General features: G+C 48.5%; 1 protein-coding gene and 1 long non-coding RNA gene across 2 annotated transcripts in view; one reads left to right on the forward strand and one right to left on the reverse strand.

Annotated features, from left to right (window-relative positions):
- The window catches only part of LOC132535131 (uncharacterized), a 35429-nt gene extending 20263 nt beyond the window's left edge, over window positions 1-15166 (forward strand). The window contains exons 2-3 of the long non-coding RNA XR_009546918.1: window positions 6380-6483; window positions 14566-15166. This is a non-coding gene — a long non-coding RNA (uncharacterized LOC132535131). The remainder of the gene's footprint in view (window positions 1-6379; window positions 6484-14565) is intronic.
- On the reverse strand, window positions 466-16105 carry SPRY4 (sprouty RTK signaling antagonist 4). The gene is made up of 2 exons (XM_007518995.3): window positions 15939-16105; window positions 466-5054 (listed from the first exon to the last, which is right to left on the reverse strand). The coding sequence occupies exon 2, from the start codon at window positions 5013-5015 to the stop codon at window positions 4110-4112; it is 906 nt and encodes a 301-aa protein (XP_007519057.1). The 5' UTR covers window positions 5016-5054; window positions 15939-16105; the 3' UTR covers window positions 466-4109.
- Window positions 16106-17053: the final 948 nt, after the last annotated feature.

A 17053-nucleotide genomic window follows, 5' to 3' on the forward strand; every position in this document is an offset into this window, starting at 1 on the left:
TGGAGGAGGGGGACAAGGGGAGGCAAGTGACAGGTGCATTAGAAGGGCAATGGAATGTCATTAAGTAGATAGGAGGCCTTAAGTTATCTAAGGGGCAGTTTGCTGTGTCCACCAAACTAGTGAAAAATAAGTAAATAGCAAGAGCTTTCTCAAAGCATGTATGCATGTTGTGTGTGTAGGTGAAGTCTGTTTTGGAGACAGCAGGATGTCAAGGGAGGTAGCCTTCCCACCTCTACTGGCAGAATTAAGCTTCCTAAGAAAACAAAGCTTTCCCTCCAGGGTCTTCCTTGAGACTGGGAAGGAGTAAACAGGAGTGACACTGCCTAGGGCATTGCCCAGGAAGCTCTCCTCCTGCTCTGTCCTGCAGGCATTTGGACACGAATTTCCCTTTGGCAAGTGTTCCTGCGCAGATGGGACCTTGCAGGGTCAGGATGTCAGGAGGTAAACACACAGACACAAGAGAAATGGCAGTCCTGTGTATATTTAACAATATATATTTATATATATTTTCTAGATCAGTACATTCAGTTTTTAACTTGTTTTTTTCTTCACAAACAGAAGAACTCTTACAATAGTAGACTTTCTAAAATAAATACTATTAAAATAGAGCTTCAAAATAAATATTCTATACAAAGGAAACCTTCTGTGGTAACTTTTGTTGTGGGGTGGGTGAGAAGGGGGCTACAGTGACAGGGGGAAATGAAATAGGAATGCAGAGGCGTGGGGGACCTTGAACAGCTTTTGTTTTGTAACACGACACCAAACTGTGGGGCAGTAAGAAGAGAAAGCAAGATGAGACATCACATAGTCACCCACAGCAAACAAAGATAGCAGCGCCAAGACTTGCCATCAACAGTCACAGTAAGCAGAGGGCATGAGAAAGCTTACCAAGGGCATGAACCAGAAGGCTGGTGAACATCAAGGGATGCCCCAGTGCATTTGTACAGTGCAAACATGTGCTGCCCACACCTGCTCCAGCATCTTCTGGAGCAGCCTGAAGAATATGGAGCTTCACGGTGAGGAAGCCTGGCTGCCGTTCCCCACCATTCCTTTTCCAAGCTGTGTCACCTTGGCCAAGTCATTTCCTACTGGGGCCTCACTTGATATACAATAGGCTGTACAGGCTCTAAAATGCCCGAAGAATCACAGGAATCTCATGAAGGTCTTCCATCTCTCAGTTGCACAGGGGCCTGTAGCAACTGCTACAGTTGGTCTTCAACCCAGGTACCAGAGTTCCTGCTGTGGTCTTGGCTGTTCAAACAACCAAGGGGAGGGTACAAAGAAGAAATGTCCTGAATCCAGGTTTATGCGCCCCACTTCTGATTCAAGCAGAACTACAAACCACTGCAAGCTGACTAGAAGTGGAACCAGCGGGCACTTTCCAAAAAGGGTCAAGATGAGGCATAGGAAAAGTGATGTGTTTTTCTTGTCAGTCCCACCAGGCAAGTCACTGGTGACAGGAAGCATAGTCAGCCACAGTTATGTGTTATGTTTCTGAGAGCTTGGTACCTCAGTGGCCCTTGACTGGCCCCTGGCATCCATGGATGAGCCAGTTTTCTTTGCCAAGAAGCTGAGAAGAAAACATGCAGAGGGAAGGCCAACACCACAGAACTGAGGGAACCCACACTGCTTCACGCCTTCCCACTGAGCACACGGGGCACCGCTCTGCAGACATCCATCTAAAAGGATGAGCGCAAACCAAAGAACAAGCCAAAATGGGGGTAGTGGGAGCCAGAAAAAAACCAAACCCCAGAAAAAAAATCCATGTTTACAACTATGTACACAAAAAGGCAGGGTTCAGGAGGCTGTCTGCCAAGAAACAGGGTCTATGTAGACAGAGGATCAGTGTAGGGTAGAGGGGTGTGTGTGTTGTGTATAATACACAGCTTATGTAAATCAATTCTCCACAGAACCAGCGCATAGAACACCAAGATCACCAAAGTGCAGCTTGCCACTAGGTCAAGTTTCCCATAGAGAGACACTTGAGGAAGGGGCTCTGGGGAAAGTTCTGAAGACCCCCTCACCCCACCCCAAGAGTAGATGAATGTCCTCTCATTTGGGGGAAGGGGAAGACCTCTGCACACCTACTCTGAAGAAAACCTCTCCAGTCCCTTTCAGCACATAGCTGATACATTCAATTAGTATAAGTGGTTGGCTGAATGTGTTTTCTTCCCTACCATTCCTTCAGATTTGTGCAAGACCATTCGCTGACTGTAGCAAGGGCAGCTAGGTGAATCAGCCTTAGAAAATGCAGATGCAATGTTTCATATTTGCCTTTTACAAGCTAGCAAAATGTTATATAAATAAATCCTAAAATAATAAGAACCTCCCCCTTCTGTCTTCCAATCAATAAATACCTATGGTTACAATTAACTTACGCTAAATCATAAGATATTACTACTAGTCTTCCAGAAGGAAAGGAAAAAAAAACTCCTTGAGAAGCATTGGGTGCATACCAACCACAGCTACTTGCCTCCTTCCGGGAAGCAATTCAGCCTCTACAGACAAACTGGAAATGCTACCAACACTTCACGCCATGCACTTCCCATCTCACCTGGGGTAGCTCTTCTGACCCAGGCTGCTTCCTCTTGTTAGAGGGGGTAACACAAAATACCACACAAAACAAAAACTCCCTCACAATAGCTGGGGAGGAAGGACCAGACACACTACAGCTTTTGCATGCAATAAGTACCTACCCACTGGACGGACGCTGCACTTTCTGAGTCCTTTAGCACCTTGAGAGAGAGAGAGTTGCTACTTTGAGGGCTGCCTAGAGGGGGGTGGGGGGAGTGGGGCTACGCACAAAAGCAAGGCTCAACCATGAGGAGCCAGCCCCTGGAAAATCGCCCCCACCCACCCACACTCTCCTGACTCCCCCACCAGGGCCTTCCTAACACTGGAATAGACTCTTTTTTCATAATCTATTTACATTAAAGACACAGACACATCACTGTACATAAAAGGCTATGACAGCAAGCAGCAGCATCAGAAGAGAAGGAACCCACCCCCAGCTAGGATCAGCTGTCACTCTGCCAATGGGAGGTGCTGCCTCTCCTCTTTGCTGTTAAAATCCTGTTCTTGGTGGGGAGGGATTGTGTTCCTTGAGGCCGCACGCCCCCCCCCAGATTTTAAAATCAGCCCTTCCTGGGGGGTGGCCCAAAAGGAAGCAAGTGTGTTTCATTATTTCTTTTTTCTTTATAACATCGTTAGCATCTGGTTTAATTAATCTATAAAAACATAATGACTGGATCCAGAGACCACAGCTTCAGACTCATTGGCAAAAATGGTATTTGGTCTCACATTTGCTGCCCCGGACTTCTCTACCCATCATCAAGTTTCTGGAAAGGATCTGAGTGGAGAGAACTCGGGACATGCAGCGGGCAGGAGAGTCTGTGACTCAGTTAAGAACCGAAAGTCGGTGTTGTGAGTGAAACACCCTTTCCCCCCAAGAGTTAGCAGTGAAGCTGGAAAGGAGAACTGTACTGTCCGTGGCTCTGGGGAGGCAGAGCAAGGGAAGCAGGGACTCACTGGCTACCCTCTGTTCTCAGTATATACAACAGGGGCCGCCAGAGTCTACATGGTCCCTGTTAGGTGTCAGGCAGGGACCAACTGAGGTGGAGGGGGGAGAAGAAGGTAAAGACATCAAGACTCCAAGGATCTTCTTCAAAAGTCCCCTGACCACTCAAGTGATTTCTCCCAGGCAGCCAAGGAGAAAGGAAGATGGGGGGGGGGGGGACTAAGAAGTATTCAAGCAGGTGCAACTTCCGGGTTTGTGTCCACATCTGTGTTCTGTCCTCCAAAAAAGAGAAAGATCTGTCCCCCACCCTGGCTACACCACACCCCCCTTCCACTGTCTGTTTGACACAAAGTTCCAGCACCCTGAAAAACAAACCCAAAGTTGCTTCTTCATCTTTTTTAGGGGAGAGAAGAAGGCAGACCTTGGTGGTCTCTCATTTCTTCCCTGACATTGGGGTGACAGGGAGTTGAGTGAGTGCCCAGCAAGATGAGCTGCAGGAAGTTCAGACCTCAGGACTCCCTGCAAGTCTTCTTAGGTGTCAGAAGGTGGCCAGGTTCCAGGGGGTGAGAGCATGAGTGCCTGGACCCAAGCATCAGAAAGGCTTGTCAGGTCTGCTGGCCTTGGCATCCCCAGAAGCTGCCTTGCAGATGACGCTGTTCGTGTGCCTGCAGCGGCACCCAGGACGTCGCAGATGGTCATAACCGCGCTGGGCCAGCTTCACGCAGCCAGTGGCGGGCAGATAGCAGAGCAGGCAGGGCAGCACCAGGGACAGGGCGCCCATGAAAGACCAGCGGGCGCAGCAGTTTGAGCGGGAGCAGGAGCAAGGGTGGTCAGCGCAGGAGCCCTCATCGTCCTCGTTGGTACAGTGGTAGAAGATGCCCTGCACCAGGCACATGCAGGTGCCGTAGTTGACCAGGGTCTGGGCCGAGCACAGGCACTCCTGGTTGCAGACCCAGCAGGAAGGCAACGTCCGAGGGGATGCACACTCCTTGCACTTACACTTCCCACAGGCCTCGCACAGCAAGAAGTGCTTATCTAGCTCTGGGGGCAGCGTGGTCACCGGGCCCTTGAGGTCCAGCGGCTTGCAGTGGATGGCCTTGGGCTGGATGCGCACGGCCCTCGGGGAGGCTTGGTCAGCCACAGGAGGCGGTGCCATGTGGTCTAAGAGCCGCTGGTCAGAGGATGTGCTGCTGCTGCTGCTGACAGAGCTGGGGCGCCCACTGAAGGAGATCCAGTGGTGGGTGATGTCCTGGTCACAGCGGGCGGGTGTCAGGGCCAACTCAGGAGCCCCACCCCGGGTCCGCTTAGGGCCAGTGGGGGGCACCAGGCCAGGGTTGTCTATGTAGTCATTCTCCACATGGCTGGTCTTCATCTGGTCAATGGGCAGGATGGTCAGGGGGTGCTGGAGCCGGCTGTGAGACATTCGGCTATCCAGGAGGGGCTGGACCATGACTGAGCTGGGAGTCAAGGGGGCGGTCTGTGGGATAGGGGGCTCCATGGTCCTGGGCTGCAGTAAGAAAGCAGGCGTCTAAGGGCCCTGGTGGGGTGGGGAAAAGGGAGAAAGAATGGATTCCAGGCATCAGTATGTGTGGCCTGTTGACACTCCCACCCTCATCAGGTCCTTGGGAACCCTTGGGAACCAAGGATTCCCTGGGTGGACTCCACAGCAGAGAGATGGCAAAAATAAGTGGTGGAAATAGCATTCATCGAGTACTTAACATGTACATATAGGCTGCTGACTCTCTACAAAATTCATACCCTCTATTGTACTTACCTTTTTTTCTAGTTAAAAAAAAATAATGCTCTTGTCCAGGGCTGGAGGTGGGGATCGAGTGGTGGTGAGGGAACCAACATAATGGTTTATACAATAGGACTTTCCTGTCTGAGGCTTGGCGGTCCCAAATTCAGCCCCTAACACCATCGTAAACCACAGCTAAGCAGTGCTCTGGTGAAAAAAATAAAATTAAAAAAAATTCCTCCAGGGTTGTCACTGGGCTTGGTGCTGGCACTTCAAATCCACTGCTCCTGGTAGCCAGGGAGAAAGATAGACACTTGCAGACCTGCTTCCTCTTGTGAAACATCCCTTGTGAAGGTGGGGGATGAGGGACAGGAGTGTTGAACTGGGTCTTTTAACTTCCTACTATGTGCACTTCACCCAATGCACCACTGTCCCACCCTTAAAATAAAACCTTTAAAAACTAAACAAATGAGATGGAAAGACATCGTCATGATTATGCAAAAAAAAAAAAAAAAAGACTTTCATGCCTGACACTCTAAGGTCCCAGGTTCAGTCTCCAGAATCACCATAAGCTAGAGCTGAGCAGTGCTCTGGTCTCTCTAAAATAAAATATATTTTTTAAATAATTAACTTATCCAAAGTCATATAAAAGCCATCAGTAGCTGAACTGGGGCTTAAAGGTATACTGTCCCAATTCATTCTCACAGTTCCTGTGAAACACACTCCTTAATTAAGATCCATAATTCCAGTTTCTGGGATCAGATCCAAGTTAGAATTCTCACTTCTGCCTAGCCGTGTTGCTATTGAGTAAAACCCTTCAATCTCTTTGCCTTACTTTTTATAATCTGTAGGATAGGTTGTTGTGGGAACTTAGTGGGAATCTGCACACCCAGTACCTAGCATCCTGCCTGGCAGGCAAGTATTCCTATCACCAAATGTCAAGCCATCAATCAAGCACCACAGTCCCATTGAGCAACAGTTTAGATCTGAGGAGGACTAATATAAGCACTATGTGCCAAGCATTGTGCTGAAAGCTAAGAATATGATGGTCGTGACAAACAGTGCCTGTGTTTGCCCATGGAGTTTATCAGCTGTATAAACAAAAGCCTTTTTTCAAATTTCAGATAGTCACAGGAGAAGGAAGGACTGGATCTGATGCCTGCACTTCAGGATATTAACTTATTACAACTTCTCAGAGCAGCAACCTCCAGCAGCGAATCATCGCTGGGTAGGTGAGCTTCTGACAACTTGGATGGGAAATCCTCTTGAGGGGCTCTCACATCACCCATTTCCAAGTGCTGAGCTGAACATTCAGCCTAAATGCTCTTTACTAGAATAGCTAAGCCAACCCTGGATCAGTTTCTGATTTCACCGAGAGAGTGCAATTTTAAGTTGGAATCTGGCCAGAGATTCAACTGCAGTGCCTGACACGGAACCCCAGGAAGTCACTTAAATCAAAGAGTGGAAACAGCTTGGTTCAAATTTAGAAAGTGCACATTGTTTTCTATTAGAAGTGCCATTTCCTCGCCTGCTGACCTTTACATTTGGAATTCGGCTGGAGATCAATTTAAAGAAATTGCAGCAGAAGGCCAAGACCTCTGCCCAAGGGGACATGATTTGGACTCCAAGAGAAAGATTAGACTCTGGGAAGATTCCACCAGGGGGAGGGGGTAGAACAGGGTGTGGGTAGAAACGGAAGAGAACAATCTTTAAAAAGAAAGAAAAAAATGATATTAATCTGTTATGGGCTAGGGAGGCGAGTGGGGCTAGGTAAATTATTTTACAAGGTGCTATGACATTCTATTTTGGAGAGCAACCTCTCCTGCTAGGTTCCTCTTGCCAATGAAGGGGATGAAGATAGACTCCCACTTCTAGTTAATCCCATAGCCCTCCAACCTCTGGACAGTTTCCAATTCCAGGAAAATAACACTTCACCCCTGTTGATGCATCCATACTTTAAAGTAAGGATTGAAGAGGGGATAAAAGACATTCAGGGTAACGAAGTGTTAGACTTCTTCCCCTACTTGGAAGCAACAATTTGATTAGAAATGGTTCAGTTAAAAAAAAATTACATTAAGGGAATAAGTAAATATTTAAAAAAAATTTTTTTAAAAAGAAATGGTTCAGTTATTTGGGGAAGGGCTTAGTTTAGATGCTTTCTAGTCTTGTGAAATAAAGGCCTCACTCAAAATGCAAAGTTCATGCAAAAGATAAAAGGGAACTTATCCACAGAGTTTTCATCAATATACCATCTATACAGCCCACATGGAAAGAAAAGAGAAAGGAAAAAAGAAAAGAAAGCAATGGGTTTTATTTATCTACAAAATTCAACGCTCCATTTGAAGCTTTGCTCCCAAAGCTCTACACTTCCTTGAAGACGCTAGTATGTCTTTTTCTTTCCCCCGACTTGGACCAAGTCTGTCCAGTGAAAGACTTTGCCTTAAGCTTCAAGCAGGTTGCCACCAAGAAGTAGTCATTTACCTATTGTGGGGAACCTGTGGTAAGGGCTGGATGGAGGAAAATGTCAAAGAAGCATCTAGAGGAATAATTTCCATGGATCAGGCTGGGCGTGCGCTACAGGAAACTTCAGGAAATACTACCTTGACAGCTGCTCATGGTATTATTCTCTGCAGGAGTTCCAAATAAATGGGTTTGGGGTCCATAGATAAGGGGTAGGAGCTGCCTAGGGAATGTGTGACAAGGTACTAGAATGGAAAATGCTGACAAAGGTACAGGATAAGACTCTCTGGAGGCAGCCAAGAGGTGTCTTAGCCAGAACCCCCACCCCATACAACTCTGTTCCATTCATTCAAAAATTCAGGTCACAAATAGTCTGGGTCCTGTCAGCAAAATGTCTGGCAGTGGGGTTGATAAAATAATGGTTATGCAAAGATTCTCTCATGCCTGAAGCTCTAAAGTCCCAGGTTCAATCCCTGGCACCACCATAAACCAGAGCTCAGCAGTGCTCTGGTTTAAACACACACACACACACACACACACACACACACACACAAAATCCTAAGGCATAAAAAAAATTAGGGGTGGGGCATAAGTGCAGTGGGTTAAGCACACGTGGCACAAAGTGCAAGGACAAGCATAAGGATCCCAGTTCGAGCCCCCGGCTCCCCACCTGCAGGGGAGTCGCTTCATAAGCAGGTCTGCAGGTGTCTTATCTTTCTCTCCCCTTCTCTGTCTTCCCTTCCTCTCTCCATTTCTCTCTGTCCTATCCAACAACACCTCCAACAACAATAACTACGACAATAAAAGGGCAACAAAAGGGGAAATATTAAAAAAAAAAAGAAAGAAATTAGATGGGGGGGAAAAGGCAGCGTGAAGGTTATGACTGTGTAGTTAGGTTTTTGCCTCTTAGAACCAGGATCTGGACTTGCTACGTACGCTGTGAGGAAAATTAAGGGTGCCACCCCGCCCCATACTTCCTGTCTTCTATCCCCAGCTCTGTTTCTGGGATAAAAAAAAAAAAAGTCACATTTACTGTAGATAAAGCGAAGGTATAAAGGCATGGCACATTGCTTAGGGATTTTAATAGGCCTTGGACTCAAAAGGCAAATTCATTGAAAAGGTCCCATGGAAAAAAAAATCCCACCAGGAAAGCTGGGTGGAAGCTCCCCTCTTCACTCTCCAGAGGCAGCTGTCCACATCTGGGTCTGCAGTGGGGGCCAGACACTGGGGAGGGAGCTTGGTCCACAATGACTCAGCTCTCTTGGGACAAGTAGCATCCAAGATGGCTACAGCAGGAATATTCTCAAATGCCTCCTTCCTACCGTAACCCTGATGGAGGATTCCATCAGGCCACCAGCTCAGCAAAAAACCAGCAGCTGGCTTCCAGTTCCACTGGCTTAACCTTTCCAGGCCTTAAGGCTTCATTCACGCCACCATTAAGCAGGATCGTCTCCCCAGGAGTACCTCTAGAAGCTTCTGTTGGGGGTGGGGAGACAACTTCCTGAGCAGCCTGCCTGATAAGGTCTCAGCACTGCTAAATGAAGTCTCAGGAAAACACCCATCCGCAGTTGGTTTTTAAGATCAATCTCCACCACAAGGACACACCCACCTGTCAAAGCAACCCTGGCGAACTTAAGTGCAGTTTAATATGTTCTCTCTACTTCCCCTCCAAGGAAGGAAGAGATTTATAATACAAATAGGTGAAAGGAGGGCTTTTTCCTCATGTAGGCTGCTTGGAAGACTGATGACCAATTTGGTAGACTGTGGACAGAGAAACAAAGCCAGAGCTCCATTTAGCTAGAGAAGCACCTCATTCAGTTTTATGGGGCAGACTCATGGATTAGTATGAGGAAACTTTTAACCTCCACTCAAACTTTCAAATAATAATAAATAGTAATTATGGAAGCAGCTATTATTTATGAAATATTTCTTGGTATCACACTCCATGCAAAGCCCTCAATGATTTTCTCATTTAATCCTCACCATCACCCATCACCTTGGAAACTAATATCCATTTTGCAGAGAATATATAGAAGAACAAAAGATCAGAAGTGGCAAGTGATCAAGGTTGGACCAGAGCTCAGACAGGACAGGCTCAAGGCTGCAATCCCAAGTAGGCAGCCCTAAATTGCAATAATTCCTGGGTATTCAAGGCAAGAAAAACAGGGCCAATCACTACACAAAATATAGCTTCCTGGGCTTTTAATCAAACCAGGCAGAGAAATATGGTCAGGTGCTTCCTGATTTTGAGTTTGATTTTTGAGTTTGAGGACAGTTTAAAATCAGACTCTCTTTATTTCCAATTCCTCATCCTTCCTATCATCTCACACACCTCCTTTGCTTTACTATTATCATTTTTTAGTTTTCTTAAAGGTGAATGGGCTTCACTCGTAGAATCTTAGTACAAAGCAGTCTTTAAAGTGAACTTGGGGTGCAAAGCGCAAGGATCAGCGGAAAGATCCCAGTTCAAGCCCCCGGCTCCCCACCTACAGGGGATTCGCTTCACAGGTGGTGAAGCAGATCTGCAGGTGTCTTTCTCTCCCCCTTTCTGTCTTCCCCTCCTCTCTCCATTTCTCTCTGTCCTATTCAACAACGACAACAATAATAACTACAACAATAAAACAACAAGGGCAACAAAAGGGAATAAATAAATAGTAAAAAAATATATTTAAAAAAAAAGTGAACTTGGGGCCTCTAGTAGAATCACACTGTATCATAGATATGGAAGTGTTTGAACCTCCACCACCATATAGGAGCACTTGCACAGCGGAGACCTCACAAGCAGGGCAGTGGTGCTGTGGTATCTCTTTTTGTGGTCTCTCTGTGTGTTTAAAAAAGGAGTGTACGGAGAGTGTAGGTATCATGTAGGTACAGAGCACCAAGCAATTAACCTTAGTGGCAAAATAAATAAACTCCAGAGCAAGAGGGACCCTTGATCCCACTCCCTTACTGAGCTTATTGAAAGTTACCAAGTCATATTCCCTATGGGGTTTCTGGTCCAAGTCTGTAGGGAAGGTAAAGAGTAGCAAGGTTGGGGGTGGGGCGGTAGCGGGTTAAGTGCACCAGCGAAGGGTCCCAGTTCAAGTCCCCAGCTCCCCACCTGCAGGTGTCTATCTTTCTCTCCCCCCTCTGTCTTCCCCTCTCTCAGTTTCTGTCCTATCCAAAAAAAAAAAAAAAAAAAACAACACGACAGCAATGACAACAATAATAACAACAAGGACAATGATAAACAAGAGCAACAAAAGGGGGGGAGGGAAAGCCTCTAGGAGCAGTGGATTAGTGCTACAGGCACAGAGCCCCAGCGATAAAGCTGGAGGCAAAAAAAAAAAAAAAAGTAGCCAGAGAAAGCCACAAGAGTCCCAAAGAAAAAGAATCAGTAGGTCTAAGAAGTCCAGTATTTGCTGCTTAGGAAGGCAGTAGGTCTGAGAAGTCCAGCATTTGCCACTTAGGAAGGAGCGGAGAGTTGGGTGGCAAAAAAAAAAAAAAAAAAAAAAACTAAAAGGCATATTACATGTCCACATTACTGCCCTCCCACCTTCCCCTGGCATGATCCAGGGAAGCAGAGTTGGGAAATATTAGGACGACCTGGCAGTTGTACTTTGAAAGTTCTGGGTTAACTTAACTGTCAAACTAGCCAGAAGCTCTAAATGAATGGTAGTTTCTGCAACTGCTCCATTCAGTCTCAGCAGGTTCTTTCAGTGATGCTGTTTAACCCTTTAACAACTGAAAAGAAAAAAAAAAGTCCTCTGGGTGGCCAAAGAGCATGCCCACCTTTACTCACCACCAGTACTTAGTTCTTTGTGACAAGATCCCAGTGTGGTTCATTAAACTCCAACCAGATAATGACTTACTGCTTCAAAAACACCATAAGGGCTGTGGTGGGTTTGGTGGGGTTGAGGGCCAGGAACTTGACTTCCTCTGCACCCTACAGTAGAAGACAAGTATCAGCTGAGAATGACTCCTCAAAATAATAAAGTACTTAGGCAGCTGGATTTATCTCAATATCCCCCACCCCCACCCCCACTGGAAGGAGCTCACCTCTGGCCATAATCTGTTAGAGATTTTTTAAAAAGCCAAAAAACAAAATACCTACTTTCATCACCAGCGATCAGTTCCAACCCTCTTTCTCTTTCCTCTCACAACCAATCATTTCAGCTGTACTTGGCTTTAGGCAATTCTAACCTAACTAGCTTCAAATTTTAACTTCAATGTATTATCCCTAGAGTTGTTGTCTGTTCAGATGCCCTTAAAGAATTAGAAGTTAAGAGGGAGAAAACGGGGAGAGAAGAAACCTGCTGAGCTCTGGCACAGGTTAAGCACTACTGGGGTAAGGAGACCTCCCCAGGGGAGGATTCCCTCACTGACACCAAGATCATTTTATTGATCTTGCCACCCTCCTCTAAGAAATAAACTTATAGCACATTTTAGCTTGACTCCTGGGAAAGGAGCAGGAAATTACTCTCCCTTCCCCCAACCAGAAAGACTACCCCCGGACAAGGGAAGCCACTTTTCTTCAAAAGGCCACCTGCCCCAGAAGGGCCCCTTCCCTCCTCGTCAGCCCCAGCACATCTGTGCTCCCTCTCCAGTGCCCTTGCTTCCTCCACCGGCTGTCCTTGGAAAGAACAATCATGATCACAGCTGAACGGTGGAGCCTCTTAAGCCCAGCCACATGTCCCGGATACATCCCCAGCCTTGTCAGCTGTCCGGATCTGCAGGGTGGCCCCAAACCCCTGAAAGCCAAGAATACCCCGCCTCTTACATCATGCGATTACCACCACCACCCACCCACCCCACCCCACCCCCATGTAGAAAGAAGTTCCCTTAAGGCCAGCTAGAAGTCCTGTAGAAAACAAGAGACCCAGGCCAGCCCTGGATACTTCCTGGCTGCTCTGCTGGCCCTTGGGCCCCTGGGAGGTTTCTTCTCCACGACCCACAGATGAGGAGACTAAGTACAACCCACACCTAGCAGGTCTGCACAACACTCATCTGTTCTGCCTCACTCCCCAGCTTGGTCTGGGAGAGGTAATCATTTTCTATATCATTCTTTATCACCTTCTTCTTCCTTCAGCTCTTAAAAAAAAAAAAAATTTCTTTTAATAACAACAACAACAACAATAAAAAAAAAAGGGCCAAGGAGATAGTGCCACTGACATTACCAGAGGTGAGGTTCAGTCTCCATTAAACCAGAGATGAGCAGTTTTCTGGTAAATAACAACAGTAATAAATTAAAAACCAAAAATATATTCCAACGAGTCAGTATTTCTTCTTTAGTCAGGGGCTCCAGGCTGGTCATGAAATCAAATTGTCTTGCTCTTGACATTCTAACTTCCTTAAAAACAGTGTAACGTCTACATCCCAGACCCAGACTTTAAACTACACCCCTGAAAGTGGACTTGTACAAGAATCCTCTCAAGGGAACTTCTACCTTTGTGGGGTCCAGGTAACAAGCACTCTGGATTCTGAACCCTAACTCCCTCAGAACAAGGTCTATGAAGAGAAGCTTCTTTTAAACTTCCTTGGTACCAACACTTGGCACTTGATCCTATCTAAGAGAATGGTCTGAGGCAAAAAAAAAATTGCTTGTGAGGGCCCAAACCCGGTGTCTGAAAGATGTCACTGGGCCTTTTTTAGCATGAGGAATTGTAAGAAAAGTCCCTATATGTGATCCCAAAGTATTAAGCCCTACAGCAACACACCTCAAATGCCACTTCTACAGGTGTTAATGGGTATTCTTTTTCCCTCAAGTTTTAAAATCACTGACTTTCTTATTTTGCACTGAAAAGCAGCATTTAATTTGTTGTGCAAGCCAGCCAATCCTGGGGGCAGAAGCAGGTTCGCCAGAGTGGGGTGCAAAGGGAGTATAAACTAGACCAAGGATGGAATTCCAAAAAGATCATCCTTCCATGTATCTGGAAAGATGACATACACTTGAGAGCGTAGACTGCGTAGTCCCTCCGACCCTCACTCCACCCCCAGCTGCTCCAGCCAGCAGGGATCACCACTCTGGTTCTGTGTTCTTTTTCTTCCACCAAGCCCAACCAAAGCCATTTGGGAAGACAATTGGAAAAGCCATGGGAACAAGCTGGAAGGCATTCCTAGGCCACAAGAAGGTGATGATGTCTTCAAATCTAAAAAGGAGATCAGCAAGAGAAGACATCAGCTTCGATGTCTTCATCTCCCTGGTTAACCAACATTTGTCTATCCAGTTGCCAGAAAATCTGCCAAAAATACCCGGCTAATACTGTAGGGGCCATGCAATATTGCTTCACTAGCTGGCATGCACATTGTTAACAGTGATTCCCCTGGAGCCTGCTCGTTGGCAAGTGAGGACCCTCCCAAGGGCTGAGAATAGAAATACCGGATTTCACACTGGACATGTCTTTCCCACCTTTCTGCTGGGGGTGTTGGTGGGGGAAGGGTCAAGGGCAGCCCTCCTTTTGCTAGTCTTCTCCACATCCATACACTAAAGAGGGAGTGGGTACCAAAAAACAAAACAAGACTAAGTAAAAACCTGAAATTTTCAGATGTTTATGGTTCCATTCTTGTGATGATCCAGAAAACTCTAAACATTGTGCAATTATCAGTGCAATATCGGGTAGGATAGGGCCTTATGGCAGACTGGATTTATTAAGAGATTGATAAGCCCATATTTCCTCACTGTTCTGGGCCTTAACCTTGCACTCAGAAAGACCAGAGAAGCCATCAGGAGTCATATTCAGCTAACCAGATAGACATGCACTGGCTCCCGCCCCTCCCCAAACAGTATAATCACATCACTGATTTGGTAGTCAGAAAAGAAGGGTTTCCCAGAGTCTGGCTGCCCCCTCTAAAACTACCCCTTTCCTTTCAGCACCAACCATGCTGGGTGCTTGTGGAACCTCCATACGCCAGAGGAAGCCTCCTGCCCTCACACAGGCCTGGCAATATGGATGCCCAGCCAGCAGCTAGTGAAATGAGACAGCCAGCAGCTCTGCCCTTGGTGCACCATTCAGCTCCCCAATTCCTCAGTCCAGTTTGCTTCTCCCCACCATTGCTCAGCTGGTCAAGCCATACAACCATTTTCTGCCTCTCTTGCCTCCTCTGCCCACAACCCCCTGCCCCAATCAAAGAGAATTGAGAAACCCGTCTTCTTGCACAAGAGCAGCTACTGTCTAAATGCTTTTTGATCGTCTGCATGGAGGGGGAAGTGGGCACAGCCATGGTCCGTCCCAGTGATGGAGCCAAGACCCAGATGCCCAAGGGGGCCAAACCCGCCTTCGACCCCTCACTGCCCCCATGGCCTTGGCGATTCTGAATTCTCAGAACATACCGTGTCTATCCTCCTCTCTTCTTCTCGGTGATGTCAAGCCTGGTACCACCAAGAAGGAAAGAGGGAAAGCACGAGCCTTATCTCTCCTACGCATGCAACCTCTTCCTCCGGCTCCCACACGCTCGGCGTTATATAAACGCACCTTCAGCCCCCACCACAGCCCTAGCGCAGCTGGGGGGCACCAGGGCCTCAGGCCCTGCAGAGGTTGGAGAAGGAAAAGGCAACTGCAAGGCAGTGGCACAGCAGAAAATGCAGCAGAGCAAAGGTCAGATGGTGAAGACCCGCCTCATCCAAGAGACGGATAAGAAATGGCCAGTCCAGGACCGGTCCTAAGCTGATCATCGAGGGGGTGGGGGAGACAGGAGAGAGAAAACCCAGTCCGTTACAGCTCCAAAAGGGAAAGAAAAACCTACGTCGAGCATAGGCCGCTGCGGCGGGCTAGGGAGATCTCCTGCAGAGTTAGCACAGTGACCACCTAGTTGGGGGCGGGGGGGGGGCGACCCGCCCGACCCGCCCAGAACGAAAGCACCAGCCGGACCCAAAAGGTAGTTCCAGACGAACCCCAGAGCCGCCTGTTCCAGAGCCCAAAGAGGGTGGTGGCTCGAAGAGCAAAGAGGAGCCAGGCCACAGGCAACTCCCGGGACACGCATAGGGCTTCCCGAGTCAAAGAGAGCGGGGAAGCCGGGCTTGGCAATGCCCGGGGCTTGGCAACGCCGGTGCCAGGCACCGTGCCGGCCCAGCCGAGGGCGTTAGGGAGCTGCGGCGCACCGCAGCCGCTCCAGGAGCCGCAGGGAGAGGGCAGCAGCACTGAGGCGCGCCTAGGAATAGCGCACCATTTGCCCCAGCCCGAGGGGGAATCGCGTCGCTGCTCACAGGGGAACAGTTTCAGATCCTGAAACCGGTCAGGGACTTACTTTGAGGAGCCGCGGAGTCACAAGCATAGCTCCACGTCTATTTAAATTCCCGAATTCGAGCCGGTCAGACGCTGCTGAACCCGCAGACGCCGGCCGGAGGAACCGGCACGGCTCCCAGCGCTCCGCAGCGCCAGTTCCGCGCTGTCAGCTCCTCTTGCTGCCTCGGCGGCGATGTTGCAACCACTGCCTGGGAAAATGGCTTTTTTATGAATGGGAGGGTATGGATCCCCAGTGCGCATGCGCGCTCTCCGCGATTCTATGAATGGGTGGGCACAAGAGACCCTTTGCGCGCATGCGCCGCGCTCCTTTTTATGAATGGGGGGCCGGAAAAGAACTTAACCCGTGATTGCTGGGGCTGTCTTCCTTTATTCCCGGGGCCGTCGTTCTTTTACAAAGAGGGGTGGTGGTTGTTGTTGCTTTTTTTTTTTTTTTTTTTAATGAATGGAGGGCGGCGGCGACTGCTGCAGCTGGCTCAGCTGCGCGGGTTGTACCCCCCTCCCCGCCTGCGAGAGGAGGTAAAGGCACCTTCACGCCACTGCGGGCCTGGGCTGGGACCTTCAGTGTAACTGGGGGCCCCTGGGGGATGGGGGAGCTACGACCTCGGAATCCCGAGCGGAGTGCGGGAGGGATGGGGGGACACACCTAGATCTAGGGCTCTATACACTCCACAGGCAGTAGGGGGGGGGGAGATAGAGGGAAGACCCCTGCCGGGTGCTTCTCTCTATAAACTAGGGACGTCGGGGGAGAGGGGTATAGAAGCTGTGTTGACAGAAAATTAAGAAAATGTCAAACATCCATATCAAAGGAGGATGATGTGTGTGCGTGTGGTGGGGGATTTGTTGAATGAACCTGGTTCCTTTTCTGCGGCGGATTCTCCAGAGGGAGCGCAGGCCACCCCTCCCCCTCATTTCTTGGGTGTGGACCTCGGCTGGGCCCAGACCTCTTCCGGCTCTCACATCCCCTGGGGCGATGCTGGCTGCTCCAGGAGACCTGGCTGTCGCCTCGTTGTGCTCCCATCCCCCCCACCCACCCCCAGCCCCCGCCCCAGTGTAATGTTCTCAGTACCCGGGTCTTCTCCTGCCCTCTGCTGCCCTGGCCAGCTGCTCCCTTCTCCC

The sequence above is a fragment of the Erinaceus europaeus genome, chromosome 2 (assembly GCF_950295315.1).
Source record: "Erinaceus europaeus chromosome 2, mEriEur2.1, whole genome shotgun sequence".
Lineage (NCBI taxonomy): Eukaryota > Metazoa > Chordata > Mammalia > Eulipotyphla > Erinaceidae > Erinaceus > Erinaceus europaeus.